This window comes from Leuresthes tenuis, unplaced genomic scaffold, assembly GCF_036924035.1.
Source record: "Leuresthes tenuis unplaced genomic scaffold, fLeuTen1.0.hap1 SCAF_12, whole genome shotgun sequence".
Classification (NCBI taxonomy): domain Eukaryota; kingdom Metazoa; phylum Chordata; class Actinopteri; order Atheriniformes; family Atherinopsidae; genus Leuresthes; species Leuresthes tenuis.
In genome coordinates, this window is record NW_027325366.1 from 19613037 (window position 1) to 19637028 (window position 23992).

Here is a 23992-nt window from a genome sequence, read left to right on the forward strand (position 1 = left end):
ACCTGGACTGCCAGGAAGCCTTTAGCCTCGGTTGGCGCGCGACTTCAAGTGTATTGTTGGTGTAAAAAAAGTTGAGTACAGCTGTGTTTTCGTTGCAGAGTTTAATTTAGCTTGCAGTCGTTTGTTTACAACACGTGTGTTGCGAAAGTGGCAGCTCACATCTTGCCTATGACGTGAACTCAAACTGTTGTGACGGTAGCAAACCCGAAGCTTCTCCGTTGCACAATGGAGAGATTTCCCTCGGAAGATTTGTGTCGAAATCCCCGTCTGCTTTCGCACTGTGGAAATATAATCACGTTTAACTGCAAACGAGATTCAGCCACGAATGAGAGTGAAAGGAGTGAGTTGGTTTTCCGCCGGCTTTACTATGAACCGAGAGGCAACACGTTCCTGAACGCGGCAGAGGGAGCAGCTGTCATCAGCAGGAAAATATCAGCTCATGTGGACATTGCAAAATGCAAATGTGCCATGGATGTTCAGAAGAGGGTCAGAACCCCGTGTATATTGGTGGCAAAGAAGAGTGAGAAAGGCGAAAGCTTCCAGTATAGTCTTCTCACACTGGGCATCTCGAACCAATTAGAGCCCTGTATTGAGTTTAAACTCCCCTACCAGATGAGGGATAATGTGCACATCCTCCATGGCCCCACGGTGCTTTGGAGTCATGATGGCAGTGTGTTTTATACATCTCTGAATGCAGGTGGGGTGAGAAAGATACCCATTCAAATCTCGCACTGTGTTTTTGGAGAACTTCCCATACATAAAGGACAGGTATTTGCTCTCGGACTGCAGACCCTTTCAGAACAGAGCTTGAGCAGCCAGTCCTCCAGCCCAACTCTTGGCTACTTTGTCGGGGATGGACAAGTGTTTGATGGCGCTTTGATTTTACCTCATCCCTATATTTGCATCACACAGTGCATCCTGGTGCTCAAGGCCGACACGGTGGGTGATGCTCTGAAATGCGCTTTGGTTGCAGCCACTTCAAATCAGCAACTTGTTTATTTTGAGAATGGCACAGTCCGAGACGTATGTCAGCTGCCCTTTGAGCAAGCTGAGGACATTCAGCTGGTCAACACAGGAAGAAACGGCAGCCTGTTGGTCATATCCTTTCAGCAGGGAAATGTCTGTGCCGTATGGCAGGAAACATTTCAGGTGTGTAAAAACTGGTATTTCAATAGCTTTATCTGTCCGTATTTCCTCTGCTTTTATGGAGGATTGGGTCTTATTAAGCCTACTTTGTGAAACACTCCTCTCAGATAGCCTCCCGCTGGTCTGGTGTCGCCTCCATCCACGTGGATGACTTTCTGGGATGTGGAACGGACCAGATGCTGCTGGTTTTTAAGGATCAAGAGGTCGGAGGACTTCTGGAAAACTTCCTCATCACTGACCTCTGTGGCGTTTCCTACTCTGTAAGGCCTAATTTTATTTATTTATTCATTTATTTTCTACTTACCTTGAGCCACGGTTTTCCGCTTCCGTTACAAGAAATTTCATTTACAAAGACCAGATGCGACAGAGAGCACTACGACTAACCGAAAATACATGTTTCAGCGTGGTCAAGACTCCGAAGCACCAAACACAACCCCCCCTCAACCGGAAAACTACCTTCTCACTCTTCAAGCTTTAGAATTCAGATTACAGGTGAGCCTTTATAGCACAGTACTGCATAAGGTGATTTAGCACTAGCATAATGGTCTTTATGAAACACATAATGTAACAGCATCTGCTGCTGATGCATCCTGTATTTTTTACCTGTCAAATATATCTATACATCTTAATTTGTATACATGTATTTGATGTATATCAGATTTGTAAAATATTCCTACATGTGTTGTAATGGTAGTTTGATCACATCTTCAAACTGTGCCGTATAATCCAGGTACCTGGCGATGGCATTTTAATGAAATTCTCCTCTCTTGACACGGATCTGCATTCAGTCACTCAATATGCGTTCAGCCTCTACTGCATGCTGTCAGTCAAATCTAATTTGTGATGTAGAGTGGATTGACCGTCCTTCAAGAGCTTCAAAGAGAAGCCAGGGTGAAGGACAGAGTTCTGCAGCAGTCAATCCGAGTCCTCGCTGATGTGGCCTCGGGGAAAGAAAGCGTTCTCACCCCGCATGAGCAGGTACTGTTCGTGTAAAGCAAAGTTTCACGTACGGCCGTGACAGAAAAGAAACATTGCTTTATTCTTTGACTCCACTACATCTCACGTAGTGAATATGTATCTTTCACTCTGCTACATTTGTGTTGCAGCTGTAGTTATTGCATTTACGATCAAGCTTTTAAAACATATGATCAAACCAGGGGTTGGTGACCTTTCTGGCTTCTGACTTCAGGGCCTATGACAGTATCGTTCCTCCTCTTAACTCACAGATGCTTTGGTGTCAACACTCAGTGATGTCATGTTTGAGAATAGATAAGTCTGATGGCCCCAAATATTATTTATGAATGAATTTTTGCTGATAATATTCATTTCTACCGAAGCCACTATTTTTCACTGACAATTTGAACTTGTCGTGGAGTGACTTTAGCCTGCACCGTTGACACTCTAACTGGGGGTGAACGTTTTCTAGAACCTCCTACGTCACCATCAGCAACATTTTTTTTTAATTTACCGACCCCACTTTGATGTAGCTTGGATCTTTGTCAGGTCAAAACTCGAACAGCAGACAACATCACATACTCTCCGACAAGCTCCAAGCGGGAAGGAAGGTGAGGCCAACATGACAAAAAAGAAAACGCACCCAAAAAAAAAACCCTGATAACAACACAGAGTGTAGGTCGATTAAATATGTGTCAAACTGTCTTCCCTTTGAATAAAAAGCTGTTTCATTGCTACATGTAAGAATGCATTTGTGGTCAGTCAGATGTGTCACCGGTAGCGCTACATCAACACAGCAGGACAAATCAGTACTGGATATTCTGCATTTAGATGCTGCAGCGCTGAACACTGTCTCCCCACGGCAAAGAACGTTCTAGGTTTGAACGTTCCAGGTCTCCATCCTGTGTGTGTGCGACTTGAATATTATCTTTTATTATCTGTGGCATGTGATATCACAAAGCTGGATTTTATACACAGTTGTTAAACTTCATGGGAAACGTTTGCGTCACCAATAAAAAAAACACACCCAAAACAAATACTGTAGACTTGTTTCCCACAAGAAACAGCCCCCTTTGTTTTTGATTGACATTAAATAATAAAAAAAAAAGTAAAAATGACAGATATAAATGTCTAACGTAACTTGCTGCGGTGTCACCCACTTGTTGTTGCTGATTCTAGTCTTTGCGCTCTATCTGCAGGAAGATCTCGTCGCTCTGTGGGACGATGACGACGAGTCGGATGACGAGACGGTGGATGACAAAATGCAAGAGACGCCAGTCGTGCCTTCAAAACCTCAAATTGACAAGCTCTGGCACCGAGTCACAGAGGACCGGATGGTTGTGGGAGTGACGCTAACTGCTGACACCGCTGTGTAATATATGATTTCTTTTTTTAACGGATGCAGATCGTGTATATTTGTCCGGCTGAAGAAACATTATCCAAAACACTTACAGCAGAAGGGGCTCCTCTAAAATGTTCATCTACTGGCATAATGATCCGAGTGGATCGGGTGGAACCGCGTGTCCACGGCAAAAGTACAGGCAATGCTGATATGTTTTAATCAAGTGAGAACGGTCCAACTGCCTGATTAGAGTTAACTGATCCACAACACTTGCCAAATGCTTTTTCGCATTATAAAGTCAAAGAGGACTTCCTATTCGGAAACACTCAACAAACGGAGCCCCGAATTTCAAGACGGATGCAAGGTGGCGAGGTTGTCACCATGGCAATGCGTTTTTGATAACTCTCCAAGCTACTTGTCTGGGAAAACAAAGCTATCCGATTTCCCCCACCCAGCTGTTCCTGTTTTTTTTTTTTTCTGTTTAGAAGATAACCGCCTCACGAGCCCCTCTATTGATGCTCTGATTGATGCATCAGTCTAGCCGATGTCACTTCACCACCGAGGAATGTTGGTGTTAATCAGTGCACAACTTGTCCTGCATTTATGTGCACACGCACGCACTGTTTGTAGTGAACTATCTCGTTTTCTGTCTGATTATCTACTGTCTCTCTGATTGCAAGGGATGTGTTATTTTTGTTCCAGACCAGTGACCAGTATGAGCTTATCCCTCCTGACAGAGACGAGTCAGAGCTCAGTGCCTGCAGTAATCCAGACCCAGAGCCAAGTGTTTTGGCTCCCCACGCCCTGCCCCTCAACACCATCGTCCTCCCCCTCTGCCTCTACATTCCCAGAGCCCGTGGCCAAAAGAAGCAAGCAGCACTTCGCCAGCAATGATCTCAACACAGGCAGACTGGCTGCGACTGCGGTGACCAAGCTGGCACCGCTCCTGAACTCCGGCTGTGTCAAGTGCCGTGTCATGCTCCATTACGTGCAGAAAACAGATGCTTTTTCTTTCATGAGCTGCCCAACACCAGCCGTCCTGCACTGTGGTGCAGTTGCTGTGGACATTCAGAATGTTTTCCAACCCCAGCTGCTGAAAACCCCCCAAATCGAAACAGGTAAAATCGCAAAAGCTCACAACTTGAGATTTTAATCTTGAAACGTGAATGTTCATCCCCCCTCCACACACTTTTTTTTTTTAAAATTTTCCCCAGATGAGTTCAGAGAGGACTTGTTGAGTCTGTTGGCAGTGCTGGATCGCTGGATCTTCCGAATAGACTCTCCCGATTACAGTTTGGGGGACATAGATGGCTGGATTCAGAAGAGAGTAGGTTGTAAGAAGATAGAAGCGACCCCTCAGTATCTACTATTAGATCCTTCACGACCATCCACTCTGATTCTGCTGCACTGGCATCAGATAACTCCTTTCCAGGGGGAACTAACTATCCACTCCAGGTAAATTGTTTTTATTGACTGATACAGGCGGCTGTATAACTGACCTCGGATGGTCGGACTTCTGGATTTCAGTTGAGTCATCGGTTCACAAATTCAAAGGATGCATTCTTTAAATCTTAAAATTCGAGGTGCACTATGGATCCGAAAAACAAAAAAAGAACAAAGACAATAGCGGTCCAGTCAGAAAAAAGAAAAGACTGTGGCTGATGAGCTTTTCCAGTCTATTAATTGAATCCCTATTTAATGTTTTACTTATATTTGCATGTTGTGAAATCTAAAATGCTGTTATCCTGATCTTCTTAAGGATAAGTTAAATAACCCACTGCAGCATCACTGCTCTTGGTCTTATTTAAAAGAAAAGGGAAAGGTAGTTCTCTTAAGTTGATGCGGGCACTGCTGAATTTACATGAACAGATTCAAAGTTGACAAGGCTTTGAAGTCGACTTAGACGTGCGTCCGCGTGATGTTCCAGTGAATATCAAAGAGATTAGGTTTTCTGGTACGCACAGCACTTAAAATTACAAATCCTGCAAATAAACTCTGAACAGGCAGATGGCTGTGAATCAGCTGACAAATGACAAAAAAAAACAACCCACTAAAAGTCCTGAAGAACTGTAACTTTCCTACTGCAACACGTGTTACGTAATAACATGCTAAATATGTCTCTCCTGTTCCTTTGCAGCCAGGTGCAGATGCTCCAGTTCTTGGACTCGCTGCTGGTGTTCCTCCCCCCGTCCTGCCTCATCCGACCTGTCAAAGGCACAAGGTGTCAGAGTACGACTCAAGGATTCGCTTTAGCCTTGGAAAAAGAGGTAATGTCACTCAGACGGTGTGCGTCATCGCTGCTGAGTGAAGAAAGTGAAAAGGAGGGAAACGAGGGGAGCACTGGACACGAGAAAAGCCCCGAGCCGGGTTCTGCGATGGGGCTTCAGAGGTGTAGGGAGGTGTGGCAGAAAGACTGCGAGAGGAGCAGGATGAGGTTGAGCCCTCTGGTGGATGTGGGGAGGTATCGTAAGCTGCTCCAAAGCATGTGTGAAGTCCAGATGGATGGGGATTTGGCAGCTCTCCTCGACACCCAGAGGACTTTGCTCAGCTAATATGCTGCAGACGTGATTGTGATTGGAAAATCTCTTTGTTAACACTGTGAGTCCCATACAAAGAATTTGTATTGCTGGAGAAGATGTTGACTCTTTTATTGTGTCAAGTTTAATACCTAAAAAGACTGTTCTGCACGTCACTGGGAAGCTGCCCCACACTGCTGGCTTTGATGATTTTTCTGAGCTAAACCCAACATTCTCTTGAGGTTTAGATCTGTCCAGAGTCTTTTTTTTTTCCGAGAGCCTCAGTCCACATCCATTGCATCTCCTCCTGGGTTTCACAGCTTTAATTCGATGCTGTCGTGATACTGCTCTCCGCTCAGCTTATTCTTTTCGTGTCCCTTTAGGTCCTCTGTGTTCAAAAACAACCTTTGATATCTCCTGCTGTCGCTGCTGCGTGCTTTTCTGCAGGAGACGGAGACTAAAGTTACGCATAAGGACAGCGGGTGGTGGTAGCACAAAGCTTTAAACATCTGCTCAGTGCATGTAGTTGCCTGAAAGCTTTTAGTGCTTCTTTCCCCTCATGGGTCAGTTATTTTCCTGTGAACCAATTGAAAGAAAAGAAAAGAAAAAAAACAACAACTTTGGATGCAGTTTCTCTGCATGCTGTTCAGACTATAAACACTGCAGTTACAATACTGTTCATCTCAGTTCTTCTTTCCCAGCAGGAACTTGTTTGTTCTTGGTGATATTCCAAATGTTTGTTGTCCGAAGAGAGGAAACATTCCCCTTCCTCTTCACCTTTATGTCTCGACTTCAAACCGCTTCCTTTGGTCTTATCGCCACAAGACTCCTGAATCGCAGTTAATTTCAAATCTGTGGATGATGCTTCGTGTGTTCATGGTAGTGCTGCGGTGGGTGACCGACACGTTACAGGAGCGGGAACTCCCATTTTTGTTATGTTAGGGAGTTATTAAAGCTCCCGCTCGCAGCCTTAGAACCCAACTCGACTTCAACCACTCTGCAAGCCGATCACACACACATGGCCACTTTCTTCTGCTCCTTTAATCCCACACATACAGAAAACAGCCCCGAGCCTTTTTGGCTGTGATACAAACACCTCTGTCACTTCAAGCAATGAAGAAGAATTTTGAATCCGCTACAGTAAATAACATCAGAAAATGGCCTGAGGTGGGTGGGGGGGCAAAGGATCACATGTGGAAAGGAAAATTCAATTGTGTCAGTGTTCCCTGACTCCCATGCGAATGAAATATATGGTTTGTCATCCCGTTATTGTTTGTTAACGGCCATTCTCTCTGAGTGGTGAAAGAACCCTGCAGGGTTTCTAACCTGTATTGAAGCCTCCTCACCTTAAAGACACGGTAGTTGGGAAATGTTGCTGAGGTTACAAAACATTTTTAGACGTGGAGAGAATCAAACTGCGACCCATCGCCCTAACTTTCTGGCCGATTCCTGTAGTTCTTACACTTGTAAAGGTCTCATCTGTCGACTGTCAATTTTGTGAGTTGCCATGCCTACGAATGACTCATCCTGATAGCCTTGCTTCGATTTTCCTACTTTGGTGCTAGAAAGCAACTGAAAATTTAATTCTGATACACAGTCGGACATCATTTTCAGGTCTCTCTGCTTGACATGTTAACCCTTTGATTATAATTTGAAAACATTTGAAGAGTTTCGGAGTTTCGGGTCTTGTTGAGTCACAGTTGAGATTGACATATTTAACCTTCATTCAACCAGGAGATGGTAACTCCTGAGATTGAAAGTCTCTCTTCCAGGAGTGTCCTGGCCGATAGGCTCAACTCCCGACAGCAAGAATAACAGGGGACACGCAAACGTATGTGCATGTATGCAAATACAATTCAAGAGAAGCCAATAAAACATCAACGTTTAAAAAACCAAAACTTGAGAATAACTTAATCTCTCCACACATTACAGATCAAATGGAGAAGAATGTTTGTGTTTGTCACGACTTTTATGAAATTGACAGAGGAAGCCGCTTATTTAAATGCTTTTAATTTTTCTTTTCTTTTTTTTTTAACACTCTGGACATTGGGGATAGATAAAAGGAATAATTCATATGAATGAAGACAACAACTTGTGGTGCTTTTCATATAGATAAGCTGAAAGGGAGACCACAAAAATAACTGAAAGAGAGCGTTCCGATGTTTGAGCGACACACGTGGAAAAACATCTGCAGCACAGACAGAAACGACGTTCAAATTTGGTGGTAATGATAACGACTGAACAGATGTAATGGATCATAATTGAACGGAGCTTTTAAGCCACTTACATGTTGAATTATACCACGAGTTTGCTGATATGATCTTTGACTGCAATCAACTGTTATTGATTGGAGTCACACCATTTCCTCTCTCCTAGACTCTGGACCTCGGTGGATAAACCAAACAGAGTGGGAGGCCATTGATTGTATCTACAACATAATCACAGCCTGCTAACAGCAGTGTCCACGGTTCTGTATATAGTGAGCTCCATTGAGACGCTGGACTGAAAAGGTGGCACAAATTAGCAACATTTGAATTAAAAGTCTCCATATTTGAAATAATTAGCTTGGAATATCTGTTATATTTTGCACAAGATCATATGTAATGATATTACAGGCATTAAATAGTGCCACGCCAGATAGCCAATTTATCTCATGTGGAAACTCTTTGTTTTGGCCTCCAATGTCTAAACAAGTACTGACCTCAATACGAGGGCCTCTTACTTTGAGTTTCTGGTATTTTCAACCCGACATAATGGCCTTGCTCAGCCGCTCGGTTGCCATGGATATGCTTGATGTCATCTTTTTCTGAGGCAGCTACATTTCTTTTCTTTTTTTCTTGGCTCATGGAGCTAACAGTAAAGACAAGGCCACCTTTGGATAAAAAGCAACAAGAAAGCGGTGGAGATCCATTGTGAAGTGCTCCACTTTTGGAACAACACGAGCACACACTGCACAGAATACAGGCACTCCACTTCATAGAGTGCCTGTACTGCAGCTTAATGCATGTCATGGAGGCATAATCTTCTGAATAAACCCTACAGAATATAGCAGTACTTAATCACCATAACACAGTACAAATTGTGTTTTGACTTAGTGCAATATTTATGTTCAGGCATAAGTGCCACCGTTGGCAAAAGTACACACAAGTGCTCTTAACTTCATTAATTTCCCGCTTTTCTCTCACACTGGTCCTATCAGCAACTGTGCAGTTGCTATGGCAACCCTCATTTCTTTCCTCTCAAAAGACTTCACAAAGTACCTCAATAAACCTTGTGAATGATGAAAAGTTGTTTCCCTCTTACATAGAATTCTGAACTGCATATATCCTTCCTTTTATAAGTAGTGGTGTGAGGCTCTCGAGGGGGAATGAACGGTTTATCCACGCAAGGGTTCGGATCACTGATTAATTTGTATCCCTCTGCTTTGAGCATGAAAATGACAGTCAGATGATCGATGTAGCTTTTGTCAGTTAACTGAAAACAAATTTGCATATAGAAAAAGATTATGCAGTCAATCATTCCTCTCTGAGTGATAATACATGAACAGGTGGCAAATTAAAAGAAAAGCTTAATAAGAGAGTTGTGAAACATAAACAAGTCAGACGGTTCCGCACAGGTGAGCTGCCTGATTTGTTGGGCAATTAGCACGCAATCGTGTTCTGTGGCATGTGTAAAAACGCTGAGCACGATTTCTCGTTGGAATGGCAGAAGAAGAATGTCCAAGTGACTTCAAAACAGGGTTCAAAAGGTGGTTTTGCACCACAGGAACCTTTCATAGCCAGTGTTATTACTGATACTCTCACTGATATTTCATTCGGCCGAATTCCCAGTGAAGCTGCTCTCAATATTGAAGTTTTTCTGTTTCTGTTTGCTTGACCTAACAGGTCAAGAATTGTGAGTGAAAAGCACAACGTCTGTGCAGGGAACTGGAAGCAGCAGATTGTGTTGACTGTTTTCTCCCACTGTCCACAGTGTTGCAGTGTCCAATATACTTAAGTAAATGTGCATGTAACCACGCAGATACATACTCCACATGCTCAGTCAGAGAATCCACAAATAAGACAGCTGGTGCTTTGAACATATGGTGCTTTTATTGAAATAAAACAATAAATACATAGATAGATAAATAAATATTTCATCGGTGTGACTGTAATTTGTTTCATGGACTGTTTCTTTATGAATGAGTCAATACTCACTGGTGTATTAATAACAGGTTGTACTGCAAGTGTGTAAATTATTCATGTCTCATACTGTACAGTGAGATTTAAAAGCTCCCAGAATGGGCTCGGTTGCTTCAAATGACTTCCCCCACCCAAATAAATACCATATGCAACATGGAATCATTTTTGGTAACGTTATGGGTCTTAGACAATGCAGATTTTCAGAAAAAAAATAAATAATCTTTGAACGACGGTGTCAAGTCCATTATTGTGCATTCATGGAAACTGACTGTCAGATCCTATCTGTCACCCCAGGCCACCCAGCGATCCATGGCTCATGTCATCGCTGGGAATTATCGGCTCGGTGTGGAGAGGAGACTCGGTTTGCCGTTTGCCGTTTTCCTTGATACGATTTTCAGCAGAGCGCAAAAACAGAAGAACAATAAGAAGAAAAAAAAGGAACTTAAAATGCTTCTTAATGTATTTTATTTCTTTTTCTTGACTCTTTATTTCTTATTTGAGGAGAAAGCTACACAGGCTGTGTTCTTTTTGATAATTGCATGAAAATATCGAAAATGACAAAATATTGCTGACGTCCATATAAAAGACAGGAAAGGTAAAGTGAATAAGGTGTACAGTCAGTTTTATTGATGCACAGGCCAGTAAATAATATATATATATATATGTATATATATTTATTTTTTTGATGACTAGCATTCAAGAAAAGAGTTCTTCACCACAGTATACCAGAAGTGCAATTGCCGTTGGCTGCTTGGTACCATGAATGTTAAGCCAAGCTGCCTCCCACTGTTGAGTCCATCTACAAATGCACAAAGTGAAGAAGCAGTCGATGGTGGAAGCTAAAGAAGTTTACGTAAAGATATGATGTCATAAAGATGATCTCCCGCCCATTACAATAAATATCTAAATGTACTAATTTTACAAAAACATAGTCTCAAACTCTAAAACCGTACCTAAGATACCTGGAGTAATCACCTGGGATATAAACATCTCCACATGAACGTAGGCATATGACAACACTGATTAATGTAGTGCACAGTCAGAATTTGTGGGCTCGGCTATATACTTGCTCAAAATCAGCCTGTGAAGTATGTGACAGTCCGTTCAGTAAATTACAACAAAATGAAAAGCTGGATTGAAAACGTGTTGAAGAAAAAAAAAAAAAAAAAAAAGAAAAGCTTACAGTTATCCATAAATAGTATTTATAATTGAATTAAGATTGAATTAAGGAAACAACATCAAGAAGAAACCTTTGGGTGTCCGGCCACAGGTAGAAAAGCTCAAAGGGCGCTTTCAGCTGCGATAGACCACTCACAAAGAGGAGATGCTTGGAAAAAAAATAGAGGAGCATAGCGCTTCATCTCTCCAACTCTTTGATATCTAAGGCCTCAGGTATTTCATAAAAATGCAGTATCCATTCCCCCCGATCCCAGATTTCCATCTGCTTTGTTCACAATCCCGCCCGAGACGTGTGCTGCTGCCTAATGTTTGATGCATCTGTGTGTGCTCTGTTTGTAAAGTTTAGCAGTTGGACAGAGTGGAAGTGCCATGACAGTAGTGCACTATAAAACAGTCTCAACCTCCTTGGTAAGAAATTCCGCTGAGCTACTTTACAGTTGCGAATCGATGGAATGTTACTCTTCCTTTTTTCTGCACGAGAAGCCAAGAAGGATTTATGCAAGAACATTTTTGGTCCGTCTTCTCCAGCGTGTCGCTTAGTCTTGAGCTGAACTCTTTTTTTTTTTTTTAATTATTCTTAAAATCAGATTCTTCAAAATACATCATCCAGTAGTACAAGAACAAATAAAGCATCTGTGTCTCGAGAATCATCACATTATCAGAACATCAAGGTTGTATGATGCATGAACACTGTACATTATTCCCTGAAAGAACACCAGCATCATCGCCACGGCGCCTCCCAATGCACAACTCCCCCATCTCGCCTCTCTGTGCTTTACGAGCATTTCTCAATCTGAGAAATGAAAAAGACGACAAAATCATTTATGAGGGAGTGGACTTTACTTTTTGTGGATGTCCTCATGCCGGATGATCTTGTAGGTAACCCAGTAGAAGACGTTGAAGATGAGGAAAGCCAAAGGGAAGGCGGCCCTGGAGATGGTGTCTATCCTCTTGGCTCTGTCCACAAACTTTTTCCTCAGGGCGTCTATGTCCTTTGAGACTGATGGTTGAGGGTTCGGAGCGGGAACTGCATTCTTGACCACGGAGCCGTCCTTCGTTGGCAAACATTGGTTCATGTTGTAGCCGGCGAAATTAAAGCGGCCTTCGCGCAAGTCATCATTCTGAAAAAGCGTGTGAACATGTGGATGATATATTTTCAATATACTGCAGCAGCTCAAATGACATGCGTCTCTTTCTTACGTCCAGAGGCGCTTGTGTCTGTGGCTCAATGATTTTACATGCACATTAATCACGAGATATTACAAACACTTTCAAATTAATTAAATTTCAAAAGGATAGCCGAATGCACATTAATGAAAAAGCACTAGAGTGACTGCTTCAGGGGGCGAATCTTAATTTCAAGCAAACAATAACACTTCTTCAAAACCCCAATACTTTCATCTATCTATAGCCAATGCTACAAAGCTGAGAGGGGGCTGAGGGGCATGTAAGTGGTTTAGGAGTTATTGTGTACACCCAACATTTACTTGATGTTTGTTCACTCTGGATCCCTATTCGAATTAACCTGATTTTCTTTCCCCTCGCCCCAACGTTTATCTGAACAAATCAAGGGTTTAAGGACACGGCTACCATAAAGTGACTCATTTGTTTTTGGATTACTGTTTTAAAGCTTTGTGTCTGGCACTTAAGTCCCCCCCGTATCTCAATTTTTTTTTAAAATCGAACGGGACAGTTCACAATGCACACTCAATCTTCTGTGATTTGTTACAGTTCTTATAAAATTAACATTACGCTGTAATTAGGAAAACTTGAAAGTGGTGCTTGAGACCATGATTCTTAGGGAAAAAAGTGCACTGAGGCAATTAAGTGAGCCAGAGTGTCATTTTCTCATAGACCTCTTTTCATGGCCAACAGAGGTCAATAGGCATTTTTGGATTGGTGTTATGACCACTTCTTTTAAAAAGACTTATTTAAAATAGATATAGAATTTCATGTAAATATTAAAATGCAGTATATACTGCAAACCCTCTCGAATTTTCCATATTTTGTTATGTTTCGGACTCTTAAAATGCTCCTCAGTCATTCTTTTTTCTCTCATCATACACTCTCCACGGCGACATAATAAAAATATGTTGGAGTGTAAATGTCGAATAAATACTATATCTTCTATTTACAAAAGCACTTCCTGAATAATTTCTTGGTTAAGGCACTTTGGGCAGTAGTTTTTGTTTTTTCCAAAGATTCATGTCCTGTCTCTGGCTGGTTCTTGAAGCCTCTTGTTGTTCATTAGTTGCAAGCTTTATGCTGTCGTCTTGTTGAATTGTAAATCTTCACTGAATTCGGTGGGCTGTCCTGTGCATTTTTGGTGAGGGATTATATCTGTCTGACCAGTCTGCCAATAAAAAACCTGATTGATGGACTTCTATAGGATAGTTAACCCTTAACTACTCAGTTTAGCTGCACAGGAAGTCTATTGGTGGTTCCAAACTACTTCCACCTCAGAATTATGTTGCCTGTAGTGATTTTGAGCTCTTGAAATAACTCTGAAAGTTTCTTGTGTCCTTCCAATGATCTGTACATTGACAGAACCCTGTAATACAGGTCTATCGTCAGTTTTCTTGACCTTATAGCTCTTAAATCGACATGATTTTATTGATATTTCATTTAAAGATAAAGTGTGCAAACCAGTATTTTTTGTGGATTAATGAGAAATCTGCCAGCCAATATCACTGACATTCACAGAGGATCTTCACCAGTGTTTGAGCCGGTTCAACACATTAAGATTGTCTTCACAAATGTAAATATTTACAGAGATATGTAATTTCGGACCGAAGTGACTTGGCTGACTGATCAACACAGCCATCCCCAGATTCACACTGCCAGTGTGCCCAAGAAGTTTGATATCCAAACAACGACCTTGTAAAGACTTTGAAAGCCTACCTTGTGATTCCTCCTTTGTCTTCGTCTTAGGCGGAGGAACTCTTTCTGTTGCCTGGAGACAAAATTAACCCCGGCATATTCTAGCAGTGCAGCAAATACAAAGAGTAGACACACAGCCATCCAGATATCAATGGCTTTCACATAAGAGACCTGAGGGAGAAAACAGATTTTCTTTGTTAGATCCTTCAAGGTGACTGCATCAGTTAACAGTTCAAACACAGCACGAATTCATGATTCGACTTGAAATATCATCTGTTAGCAAACCATTGTTCGCAGAATTTGATTCTGGAAGAAAATAAACATTTTTTGATCTGCTGTCTCACTGCTCTTATTCTACCCATGTCTTCAGTTAACTGGAACATCTCAATGACTGTAATTACAGATATTCTTCACTATCAGAGCTGCCGGCTGTGTCAGCGATAACATGGCATTAAAGAGTGGGAAATAATTGTGGCTTTAATTACCAACTGAAAGAGAACTGTTGTATTATTTTGAACCTTTAGCGCTGAATTTAATCTTTTTTTTTTTTAAAGGTTGGGATGAAGTTGAAAGCCTGTCCTCTCATCACTGTGACCTCGTCTCCTCGTGACAGCTGATTAGCATGTGGAGCAAACAAGTCAGCTATTTGAGGGCACTTAAGGCATAATGTGTAATTGTTTTCACGAAGCAACATTCTCAAAGGCTTCTCTTGAAATATTTATGAGTGTACATGTCTTTCACGTCTTTCGTAAATGGGCTGAGCCTTTGGTACTTGTGAGACTGATTGATCGTTGAGATCTGACTTGATGTGCCTGCAGTTCTCTGCACAATGGGTGGATGGCTGTTTTCCATAACTGACAATAAGCTTCTGAAGACTAGCACTGCTGTTTGAAATGTATACACACTTAAGATGAGAGCACCTTCTCTGCTTTGACAGAAAAGCTAAATTCTGTGTGTCGGTATAGAACACATCGGGTTAAAGAGGCCGCGCTGTTCTGCTTTCATTTGGTCCAAAACACAGTGTTTCCTGTCTTCTGATGAATTCCAGATATCTGAATCAGATGAACTGCTCTTTTGTGGCTGTATTCCGAACAGTCAGCAAAGTAGCATTAACTGAATCACTTTTATGTTCTGTTTAGGGTGATTCTGCGTTTCTTTTTTAATTATACATTGACTCTTTATCTGAAATGTTGCTGCCAGAGTTTTGCATTAAGGAAGCAACACTGCGCCACACATTTCCCTTTTCTTGGACTGACTGCCTGAAGAAAAACAGCAGAATCTAATTGATCCATTGGTTACCCTTCCTTTGAAGTACAGATGAGACTTCATTTACCTATAGCAACATATTACGGACCTTTTAAAATTCCCACACAACAGCAAGTGCAGGGATGTTTGCCTTTGAAAATGCAAATATTTCCTGTATAAGAGAAGCGTGTAAAGGGGAGGCTGACACCCTCGCAGAAAATGAACACTGTTGTGGTTGGTTTGCTCTTGTGCTCTGATCAGATGGCGCCCACCATTCTGCAAGTTTCATTGGATAAAAATAAACGATGGAAGTATAACTATCATAGATGTTCCATCCAGTCAGTGGGTGGGTTTTCCTACCAGAGGTGTTCGGATATAATTTATCATATATCAGAAGCAGACAAGTGTAAAAATCATAAATTGATGCAGCATCTCTGAGACAAACCATATTTCACCTGTGAATTTCTTCTTGTTTTCTCATGCCTCTGATACATGCTGTGGTTTCACTATAACCTTAAACACTTCAACATAGCCTGAGTGAAAACAACTGGTTATAGCCACGAGGTTTCTCTAAGGCATGTTACGGTAATCACTTCCACTTAAACGGCTGCAATAGTTACTGGCCTGCGTTCATGACAGCCACCTTTGCAGCGAGGGGCTTTGGATGCAGAGCTTAAGCACAGCAGAGAGGGAGAGGGAGAGGGAAAGGCCTGCAACTTGTGTTCGTTCAAATTTTTAAGCCAAATCCAATCTGCTTCTGAGGGTTTCCAAATTTTGCTTTATTCTCTGCATTTATTTGATAAGATTTTACCATGTGACCCAGATAGATGCCCCACCAGCTTCTGCTTTAACTCTTATCAACTGGGTTTCCAGTTCCATTGGGAAGCTAATCTGATGCAATCTTTGAAAAGCCACAAAAAGAAATGCAAATCAGACTTTTATCCTAATAACTCGTTTATTAATAAGTAAATAAACTACGCTGTATTGTGTTGCCAGATGGTGGTGGTGTAGGCTATGTGGCTGTAATTCAGTGGAAGACGTAGCTGTCTTAACATAAAATAAATCTTGAGGAGGAAAAAAATGATAACTGCAGTGGATATCTACAATAGGAAAATTGAACTGTTGTTCAGGAATCCCTTTCATTCTTGGAAACATTATAAGATATCTGGGAACATGCCAGTCGGTTACATGAGCTTACTGTGCGCTGGCCCAGACCAGAAACAGCTGCTGAGTCATGTCATTTAAATTTTTGCCAAGTCGGTTTTACAAAGTGTCTCTATGCCCCCTTAATGTGCATCAAATCTTATACAAAACCACATTCAAGTGAATGTACAAACTTTTTTGTGCATCAGTGAGTGTATTTTTTTTTACGTTGAAGCTTTTCTTATTCAACTCTTCTAAATATGAAGCCAAAACAACGGCAATGGAAACCCAGCAAATGACAGAATATTCACAAGTAAAACATCACAACTGTACGAAAGCTTGAAATTAACACAACTCGAAACGTAGGGAATTTAGGGAACAAATGATGCAGTCGATCTATGAAAAAGTCGTGCCCTACGCTTGTGATGCTGAAAGAGAAAAACTGAGATTTACCTTTGGAAGAGAAGCTCTGGAGCCGGAGCTTTGGGTGGTCATAGTAAGCACAGTGGTGATGCCCAGCGCCACTCTGGCAGGAGCAGCGTCCATATTGATCCAAAAAGACACCCATGAGAGAATTACAATGAGGAGCGAGGGAATGTACATCTGGATTAGGTAGTAGCCCATCTGGCGCTCCAGGTGGAATTTGACTTCGATACAGGTGAATTTACCTGTTTAACAGGAAGATACAGCGACAAAAGATAATCAGCCATCAGTATGAGAGAGAATATAGCTAACGGCTTTTAGCTAAATAGCATTGGTGTCTTCTGACCTGTGTTGTAGTGTTTTGTGCAGTAGCCCAGCTCCTTCTCATCCCTCATAATGAACTGAGGCAGGGTGAGTCCCTCGGACACCTGCACTGCACCATTCTCCAGCCACTCAAAGACCAAGTCGTTCATGGTGTAGCCAACTGAAGGTGGAAAAGAATAGGCTTTAGATATGGAGCAGATTTTCACTTTAGAAAGTGCAGCGACACATCTGAGAAAATCTGTGCTTACAGCTTTCCAGTTGCATCGTACAAGTTTGAGTATCCATCGGGAAGTTCTTCAGATCCATTGGACATGATAGAATAAGAGTCAACCTGCGATGTGAAACAAAGCCAGAAAGTAGAACAAAGTCAACGGACGACACCCGTGGATGTATTATTCGATTTGGACTCATTTATCAAACAATGAATTCAGTGGCTTGACACGTGAATTGAAAATAATTTGCTTGAAAAGTTCAATTACGTTCTGAACATTTTTTTGTAGTCTCTCCGGCATGATATGGTCCGACGTATCATGTGGGATTCCCTTCAGCAGGTTCCTATCACACTTTCATTACTTCAACTTATTGTCTCAGTGATGCATTCTGGTCCGCAGTCTGCCCACTCTGTCATTTCTCCCATGAATGGCGAGTGCGGTAACCACCTTTCATCTCTTCAGTTCACCCGCTCTGCCTCCACACCTGTGCACCTCTTGGCTCTGACTGCTCTCTAAATGGACTCAAAATTGATCCGCAATGCATCGCATCATTGCAGAGAAAATTGAATGCTGTGTGCAACAGGAGTTGTATTGCAATGACAGACAGCCCATTTTCAAACCTTGTACCTGGACTTTGCTTAAATCTAAGGCTGATAGACCTTCTAAATGTCATCCATTTTGAGTGGGTTGCATGTGTCTGCAATGTTTTTATGTTGTCCAAACCAGTCCGTGCACAGAGAATAGCATAACAAAGAATGTGCACTTCTTTCTCTGCTTTTAGATTCAATCTTTGGTTTGGATTCTCAACCAAAAGCCCCTGAGATTGGCTTGCCCTCTTTCAAACGGTGTTCATTTATTAAAAAAAAAAAAATCTGTGTTACACTTTGCTATCCACTGATGTTCAGCATATTTTACTAGTTCAAAGGAGTAATCATAATAGATAAAATCATTTTGAAACCGCATGCTCTGGATTGACAATCTTTGATGTTTGAGAGGATTTATAGGAACTGCAATGAGATGTAGATCTCCTGGAGTAATCTATTCATCATAGCTTTTCTTATCTACTGAGGTATATTTTACTACTTCCTTAGCTATACTACAATACCTGATGCTCGAAGCTGTAGTTGCAGCTGCTTTTTTTCAATTTATCACTTTTTCTTTTTCTGAAAGAAATGTCCAGAAACTCAGGGTAATGTCTTAAAATGCCAGTTTACCTAACCCCTTCTATCAAATACTGATTCTGTACTAATATAATTCTGGATTTCATCCCGCGCAGTACATCACCTGATACTGTAGAGAACAGTCCCATCCTTGAAGATGCGCAGCAGCTTGTTGTCTGTGGTGACGTCATGAAAGTTGGCTCCCTTCTCATTGGCAAAGAAGAGGTCAGGCTTCCATATGGAGTCCAGCATGGACGGGTCCAGGTCGAGGGAGGAGTCCGGGTATTTACTGTACGCCAGCCGAGGGTCATTCCACTTCTGCCGCAGGAAGATGTTCACTCTGTAATCCTGCAGAGACCACAAGCAGCTTTGCATATTTTGTCGCTCTGTGATTTGGGTTGAGAGAAAGTATACTGATGACGGGGCATCAGTCACACATGTCAGGTCTTTAATATTGCATGACCCTCTTTTTCATGAGATCTAAATGTACTTAATTATTCAGTTTAATAGAAATTTGCCTTTCAAAAATAAGACTGAATAAAGCAATCATTACCAAAATTCTGATACAATTTATGTACTTTATTTTCAGTTTAGAGCACTTACAACTGAAGCTCCACAATGTTTTAGAGGGAAATGTTCTAACTCCAGAGAAATGCATTTTTTCCTTTGACATCACTGTATGCAAAGTAGAAAGAACTGTCTACTTTAAGCAACTACAACATTAAAATGATGTTTGTACACATTAAATGTAACGCATACTATATAAAACATATTCATGCATAAAGCTGCAACTTTTGATTAACTAAAGAATTCAATATTTCTTGTGATGACAAAAAAACATTTTCAAACATAGTCCTGCAACAAAGCAATACAGGACATATAACAAAATATATGATGAAAGGAAATGATTTCATAAAAGAATGTAGCAAAGCTATGTTGTCATCCATATGTTCACATGTTTCCATATCATTCTATTGCCTGCATTTGCTAAAGTGACCTTTAAACAATTTTCCTGTTAATCAGAATTTTGCATGAGCCTTAAAAGAAGGTAAATAAATGATGGATTAATCAGACATGGAGCCTGATGAGGGAGGCTCTGACACTACAGTTCGCAGTATAAACTGAGTGTCACAAAGCTCAGTTGCTCAGAGTAATTGATATGTCATGATGATGAGAAGCCCTTATGTTGTTTGACATTTCATCAGCATATTGGCGGTTCCAAGTATTTTCATGCTGGTCTTAAAACTGGATAATTCCCTGGCAGCATGTCTTCCAGCTCCTGTGCAAAATAACATTTCTCATTTATAATCTAAGTAGTTATTATTACTCATTATGCTTTCTTTGATCCTGATTTGTTTCTATGCAGCCTCGTAAGTTTTGTGTTTTCTCCAGTGCGGCAGGCAAATGCCTTCACACATCACATATTGTGCATCAGCTTGTTTGAAAGCCCCTCATCGTCACTTAATGGCTTCACTCAAACTTGATGAATTTTCAACTTGAGCAAACATGTGTACAAAGGGCATCAGGGGGGTAAAAAAACAATACCTCATTGGATAGCCCGCCAATAGACTACTTGAATGTTTTAAAGAATAGCATGGATTAATGTAAAAGGAAAAAAGGCTGGGTAAAAACATAGTGATTTAGTTTTAACTCCAGAGGAAAGGGTCAGGGCTTTAAAAGACGTCCAAGGACAACACTCCACTCACCATTGTTGTTTCTGCTATAGAACCAAAGCTGTTGATAAATATGTTGCAGGTAACATTAACTGGTGGACCTGCGGGTTGAGGGATAGATAACACATTGACACATCGTACAGGGCAAAGATCAAACAAAATGCCAAAGGAACTCACCATAGTTGTCTCTGTGACAGAGCCGAAACTGTTGATAAATATATTGCATGTAACGTTTACAGGGGGACCTGTGAAATGGAATGACAATGACATGATAGGAAAAAGCTATAAACCATATGCATAAACCAAGGGCGACAGGGTTTGAAGTGAAGCGTTTTATCGGGAAATTTGGGGGTGTTGTTTTACAAGCTGCTGCTCTCCTTGTGTATTCAAACATGCATTGATACAACAAGCAGTATGCATTTTATTCATGGGGAAAGGTTCCATGTAAAATCATATTTGCAAAATTTTGCTCAATGTTTCAAAAGAGCATTTAAAAATCAAACTTGATATTATGATCGGTTATGAGTGTCAGCTTGGCGTAATCATGTAATGATGTCTTGTAAGCTTATCTTTCAGTGGTAACTCAGCATGCACAAGATACACGCACACACGCAATCAACAGCATGCAAACACATAAATATTCTGTTAGCTGAATATACAATTACATAAATCACAAGAAAAATGAAAAGGCAACTGTTATGATAATTGAGTCATCATTTCAATCCCTTGTTTCAGCCTTTGAGATGTGACCACATTAATCATCGTTTTATGACATGAAACATAATATCTTAGCTTTTGTGTGTTGGTTGGAAAAAAAAACTAATATTCCAATTCAATTTGAGCTTACGATAAAGGCATTTTCTTTTACAGTTTTTGCCAATTTGGGAGCAAACAATCAATTAATAATCAGTTAAGAAAGTAATTACACATGATTTGACAGTGAAAAACCATGTTGGAGCTATATTGGGCATTTTCTCTCCAACACAATGAATAAAAGGTACCCAATGTGCTCTAATGAGTGTTATCTTTCCTCCACAGACATAAATCTTTTTGCGAGGCTTACATACTGTTTATAGCCGCTGCAAATCTTTCTTTTCTCTTGCTGAGGAGTGAAGTTACGAGCCCTTCCCTGGTGTTTTCCAAATCAATACTGAATGCTCCTTGGTATTAATATTTGCCTGTCAGGTTGCTACATTTGACTGCAAAAAGCAGAAAAATAAGGCAGTACTTCCTCACAACAAACTCAGCAAGGAAATCTAGGTCAGCCTTCAGAAAACTGGTTCAGCGCTCTTCAAAGTATGACTAGCAGGTTCCCAACGAAACCCATCTGTTTACACAGCAGTACCTTCGTGCAGAAGTGTTTGTTTTCCTGGCTCTGAGATGTGACGATGTGTGTGTTCAAGACAGAGTGCGTTCTACTCTACCTGTAAATGGCTGAGAACAACACACTCTCCCTCCTCTGAACGTGATTTCTTCTCTTTTCAAGTCAGCCTCTGCAATTCTAACATTTCCATCGTCTCCCCAATGGGGAGTAAAGACCTCCCAAGTACTTGTGTTTCTAAATCTTTGTGTGGTGCACTCTGGCTGCTTTACCAGCATCCCCAAACCTCATCTAATCCCATCCCAACTGACCAAGCCTGGAATGGACCTGAGCCCCAGCGGGGCAGCTTGTTCTCACTCAATGCCGTTCCAGTAACAGATGCTGTGTCTGTCGTCAGCATCACAGCAGCATAAGTCAGATGCTTGCAGCCTTACCACTGAGGCACTATCCATCATTTTGCCTGTCATGATGGCACCTCTGTCTGATGGGAAAACCAATCTTTTGTTTGTTGTTGTGACATACAGGCTCTCTTGTTGTTACCATGTTGTGCTATTAATTTGCAAAGATGGGGATTCCATTTGAAGAAATAAAAACTAACATGCAGTGTTATGATGGGTAGTTGATTTTAATTCAAGCCAACACATTATTGTTAATGTTATCTGTCAGTTATTATTCTCATCAAAGGCCTGCAGCACAACGTTTTGACAACAGATAACACACAGTTATTGAATAAATTAATCTTATTTTTGCAAGTACAGTGACAGCTCTGAGGCTGCTTGTGGCAATTGGGTAGTTAAGTGTGTGCAGTTTTCAAAGAGACTAAGATTGTGTTGGACAAACCTTTAAAATTCGGCCTTATTCGCGCATCATACCCGGACGTGCGACCCATGAGTGAGTCCAGAAAGTCTGATGGAGACAGGTTGGAGGATCTGGGATCGTGTTCCTTGGCATCCACAACTCTGGAACGTAAACATGGCAATAAAAACCACTTGATCAGAAAGAAGACACGGCTCAGAAACCAGGAGGTAAACCTTATCTGTCGCCTAGCAGCTGCCTGAGAGTGATGGGCGCGCAGAGGGAAAACACAAAATGTGTTAATGCGCACACACGTAGGCTATTAGATGTGATTCGACGTCGTGGGTATCGGCTTCCAGTGAAGATTAATCTGTTCATAATGCAAGATTCCGACACAGATATCACAGCATGCTGTTATTCTAACGGTGGCACAACAGGAATATTGTTATGGCACAGAAAACAATATAAAATGAAACCATTGCGTGCGTAAATATCACCACTTCGGCGTTGTGATAAACACAAAAACTGATAGTTATGGTGTAATTTTTTTGGATATTTCAGAGACTGGATTTTACTCACAAAACACTGAAAACTAAAATCACAATAAACAAATTGTGATAAAAAAATTACCTGCTTTGGTCAATTCTAATCATAGCAATAAGAAACATTGGATTTTTTAAAATATTGTTTCTTTAAGTAAACCACCAAATATCTGAATCACTTATCTCTTTTCTCAAACTTTAAAGAGGAGGGGGAAAAAGGTGTTTCCAGTCCATGCAATCAAATAAGCCATGTTTGGTATATAAAGTGCCTTACCTGAAGTTGTCCGTCTCCATGAAATATGCAAATAAAGCTGCCAGAACCTTAATGAGGGAGTGATTCATTCCTGGTGGTTTCCCCATGTGCTCACTTTTCTATTTCTTCCATATGTTTACATCAGTCAAACACATAATCCAAACAGGGATACTGCTTTCTTCCTGACCAAGTTGTTGGCGTCTGGGCTGTCTTTTGTCACACAAAAATACGGGAGACATTCCTCAACGCAGCCACAGATCATAGTTTAGTTTCACGAAACTCTGACTCCCAAAAACGGATCGCTCGAAGCGGAGGTGTGAAGAAACATGAGTCCTGTGATCAGACGACGAGAGGATGTAACTCCAAGACGCATCAGCTGGCGGCTCCTCCTTGGCTGAGATCAAAAAGCTCGATGTGTGAAGACTACACCACTGCCCTTTGCTGTTTCTAGTGAAGTGAAACCGTTTTCAGGTGGGGGACTGTCAAGGAGTGGGAGAGGAACGCCTTTTCTCAGTTCAGCACTTGGACAGCTCCACTTTCCTTTACGCGCAAGCGCAAGGCTTTTAAAAAGTGGTGGACGTGAGTTGGGTTTTAATAAGTCCAATAAATGGGGAAGATAATCACAGGGAAAGCATTCAAACATCTTTTATATCCGGTGTGTGTTACATGATCACAGATGTTGTAAGTTTTAAGTGCGAGATGT

At 41.3% G+C, this 23992-nt stretch overlaps 2 protein-coding genes across 3 annotated transcripts; one reads left to right on the forward strand and one right to left on the reverse strand.

The window, feature by feature from the left end:
- Positions 1 to 54: 54 nt before the first annotated feature.
- On the forward strand, positions 55 to 10140 carry fancb (FA complementation group B). The gene is made up of 8 exons (XM_072396950.1): positions 55 to 1149; positions 1254 to 1406; positions 1549 to 1638; positions 1996 to 2124; positions 3300 to 3472; positions 4145 to 4560; positions 4657 to 4897; positions 5580 to 10140. The coding sequence occupies exons 1-8, from the start codon at positions 226 to 228 to the stop codon at positions 5992 to 5994; spliced, it is 2541 nt and encodes an 846-aa protein (XP_072253051.1). The 5' UTR covers positions 55 to 225; the 3' UTR covers positions 5995 to 10140.
- Positions 9931 to 23777, reverse strand: glra2 (glycine receptor, alpha 2). Of its 2 annotated transcripts, none has more exons than XM_072396954.1 (9): positions 23311 to 23777; positions 22540 to 22658; positions 20412 to 20479; positions 18830 to 19053; positions 17582 to 17664; positions 17356 to 17493; positions 17040 to 17254; positions 14220 to 14369; positions 9931 to 12439 (listed from the first exon to the last, which is right to left on the reverse strand). In XM_072396954.1, exons 1-9 carry the CDS (start codon positions 23394 to 23396, stop codon positions 12158 to 12160), a joined length of 1365 nt encoding a protein of 454 aa, XP_072253055.1. In that variant the 5' UTR covers positions 23397 to 23777; the 3' UTR covers positions 9931 to 12157. The 2 variants fall into 2 exon arrangements, with proteins under 2 accessions (XP_072253055.1, XP_072253054.1); XM_072396953.1 differs by having other exon boundaries at positions 20412 to 20623.
- Between the last annotated feature and the right edge of the window lie 215 nt (positions 23778 to 23992).

Excerpts from the sequence above, each read along its gene's own strand:
- fancb (XM_072396950.1), top strand. The coding sequence starts at position 226 with ATGGAGAGATTTCCCTCGGAAGATTTGTGTCGAAATCCCCGTCTGCTT. Across the intron at positions 1,407-1,548 it reads TCTGTGGCGTTTCCTACTCT|CGTGGTCAAGACTCCGAAGC; the intron begins GTAAGGCCTAAT and ends TACATGTTTCAG. Across the intron at positions 4,561-4,656 it reads AACCCCCCAAATCGAAACAG|ATGAGTTCAGAGAGGACTTG; the intron begins GTAAAATCGCAA and ends AATTTTCCCCAG.
- glra2 (XM_072396953.1), bottom strand. The coding sequence starts at position 23,396 with ATGGGGAAACCACCAGGAATGAATCACTCCCTCATTAAGGTTCTGGCA. Across the intron at positions 20,624-22,539 it reads AATAAGGCCGAATTTTAAAG|GTCCCCCTGTAAACGTTACA; the intron begins GTTTGTCCAACA and ends TCCATTTCACAG. Across the intron at positions 17,255-17,355 it reads CACAAAACACTACAACACAG|GTAAATTCACCTGTATCGAA; the intron begins GTCAGAAGACAC and ends CCTGTTAAACAG.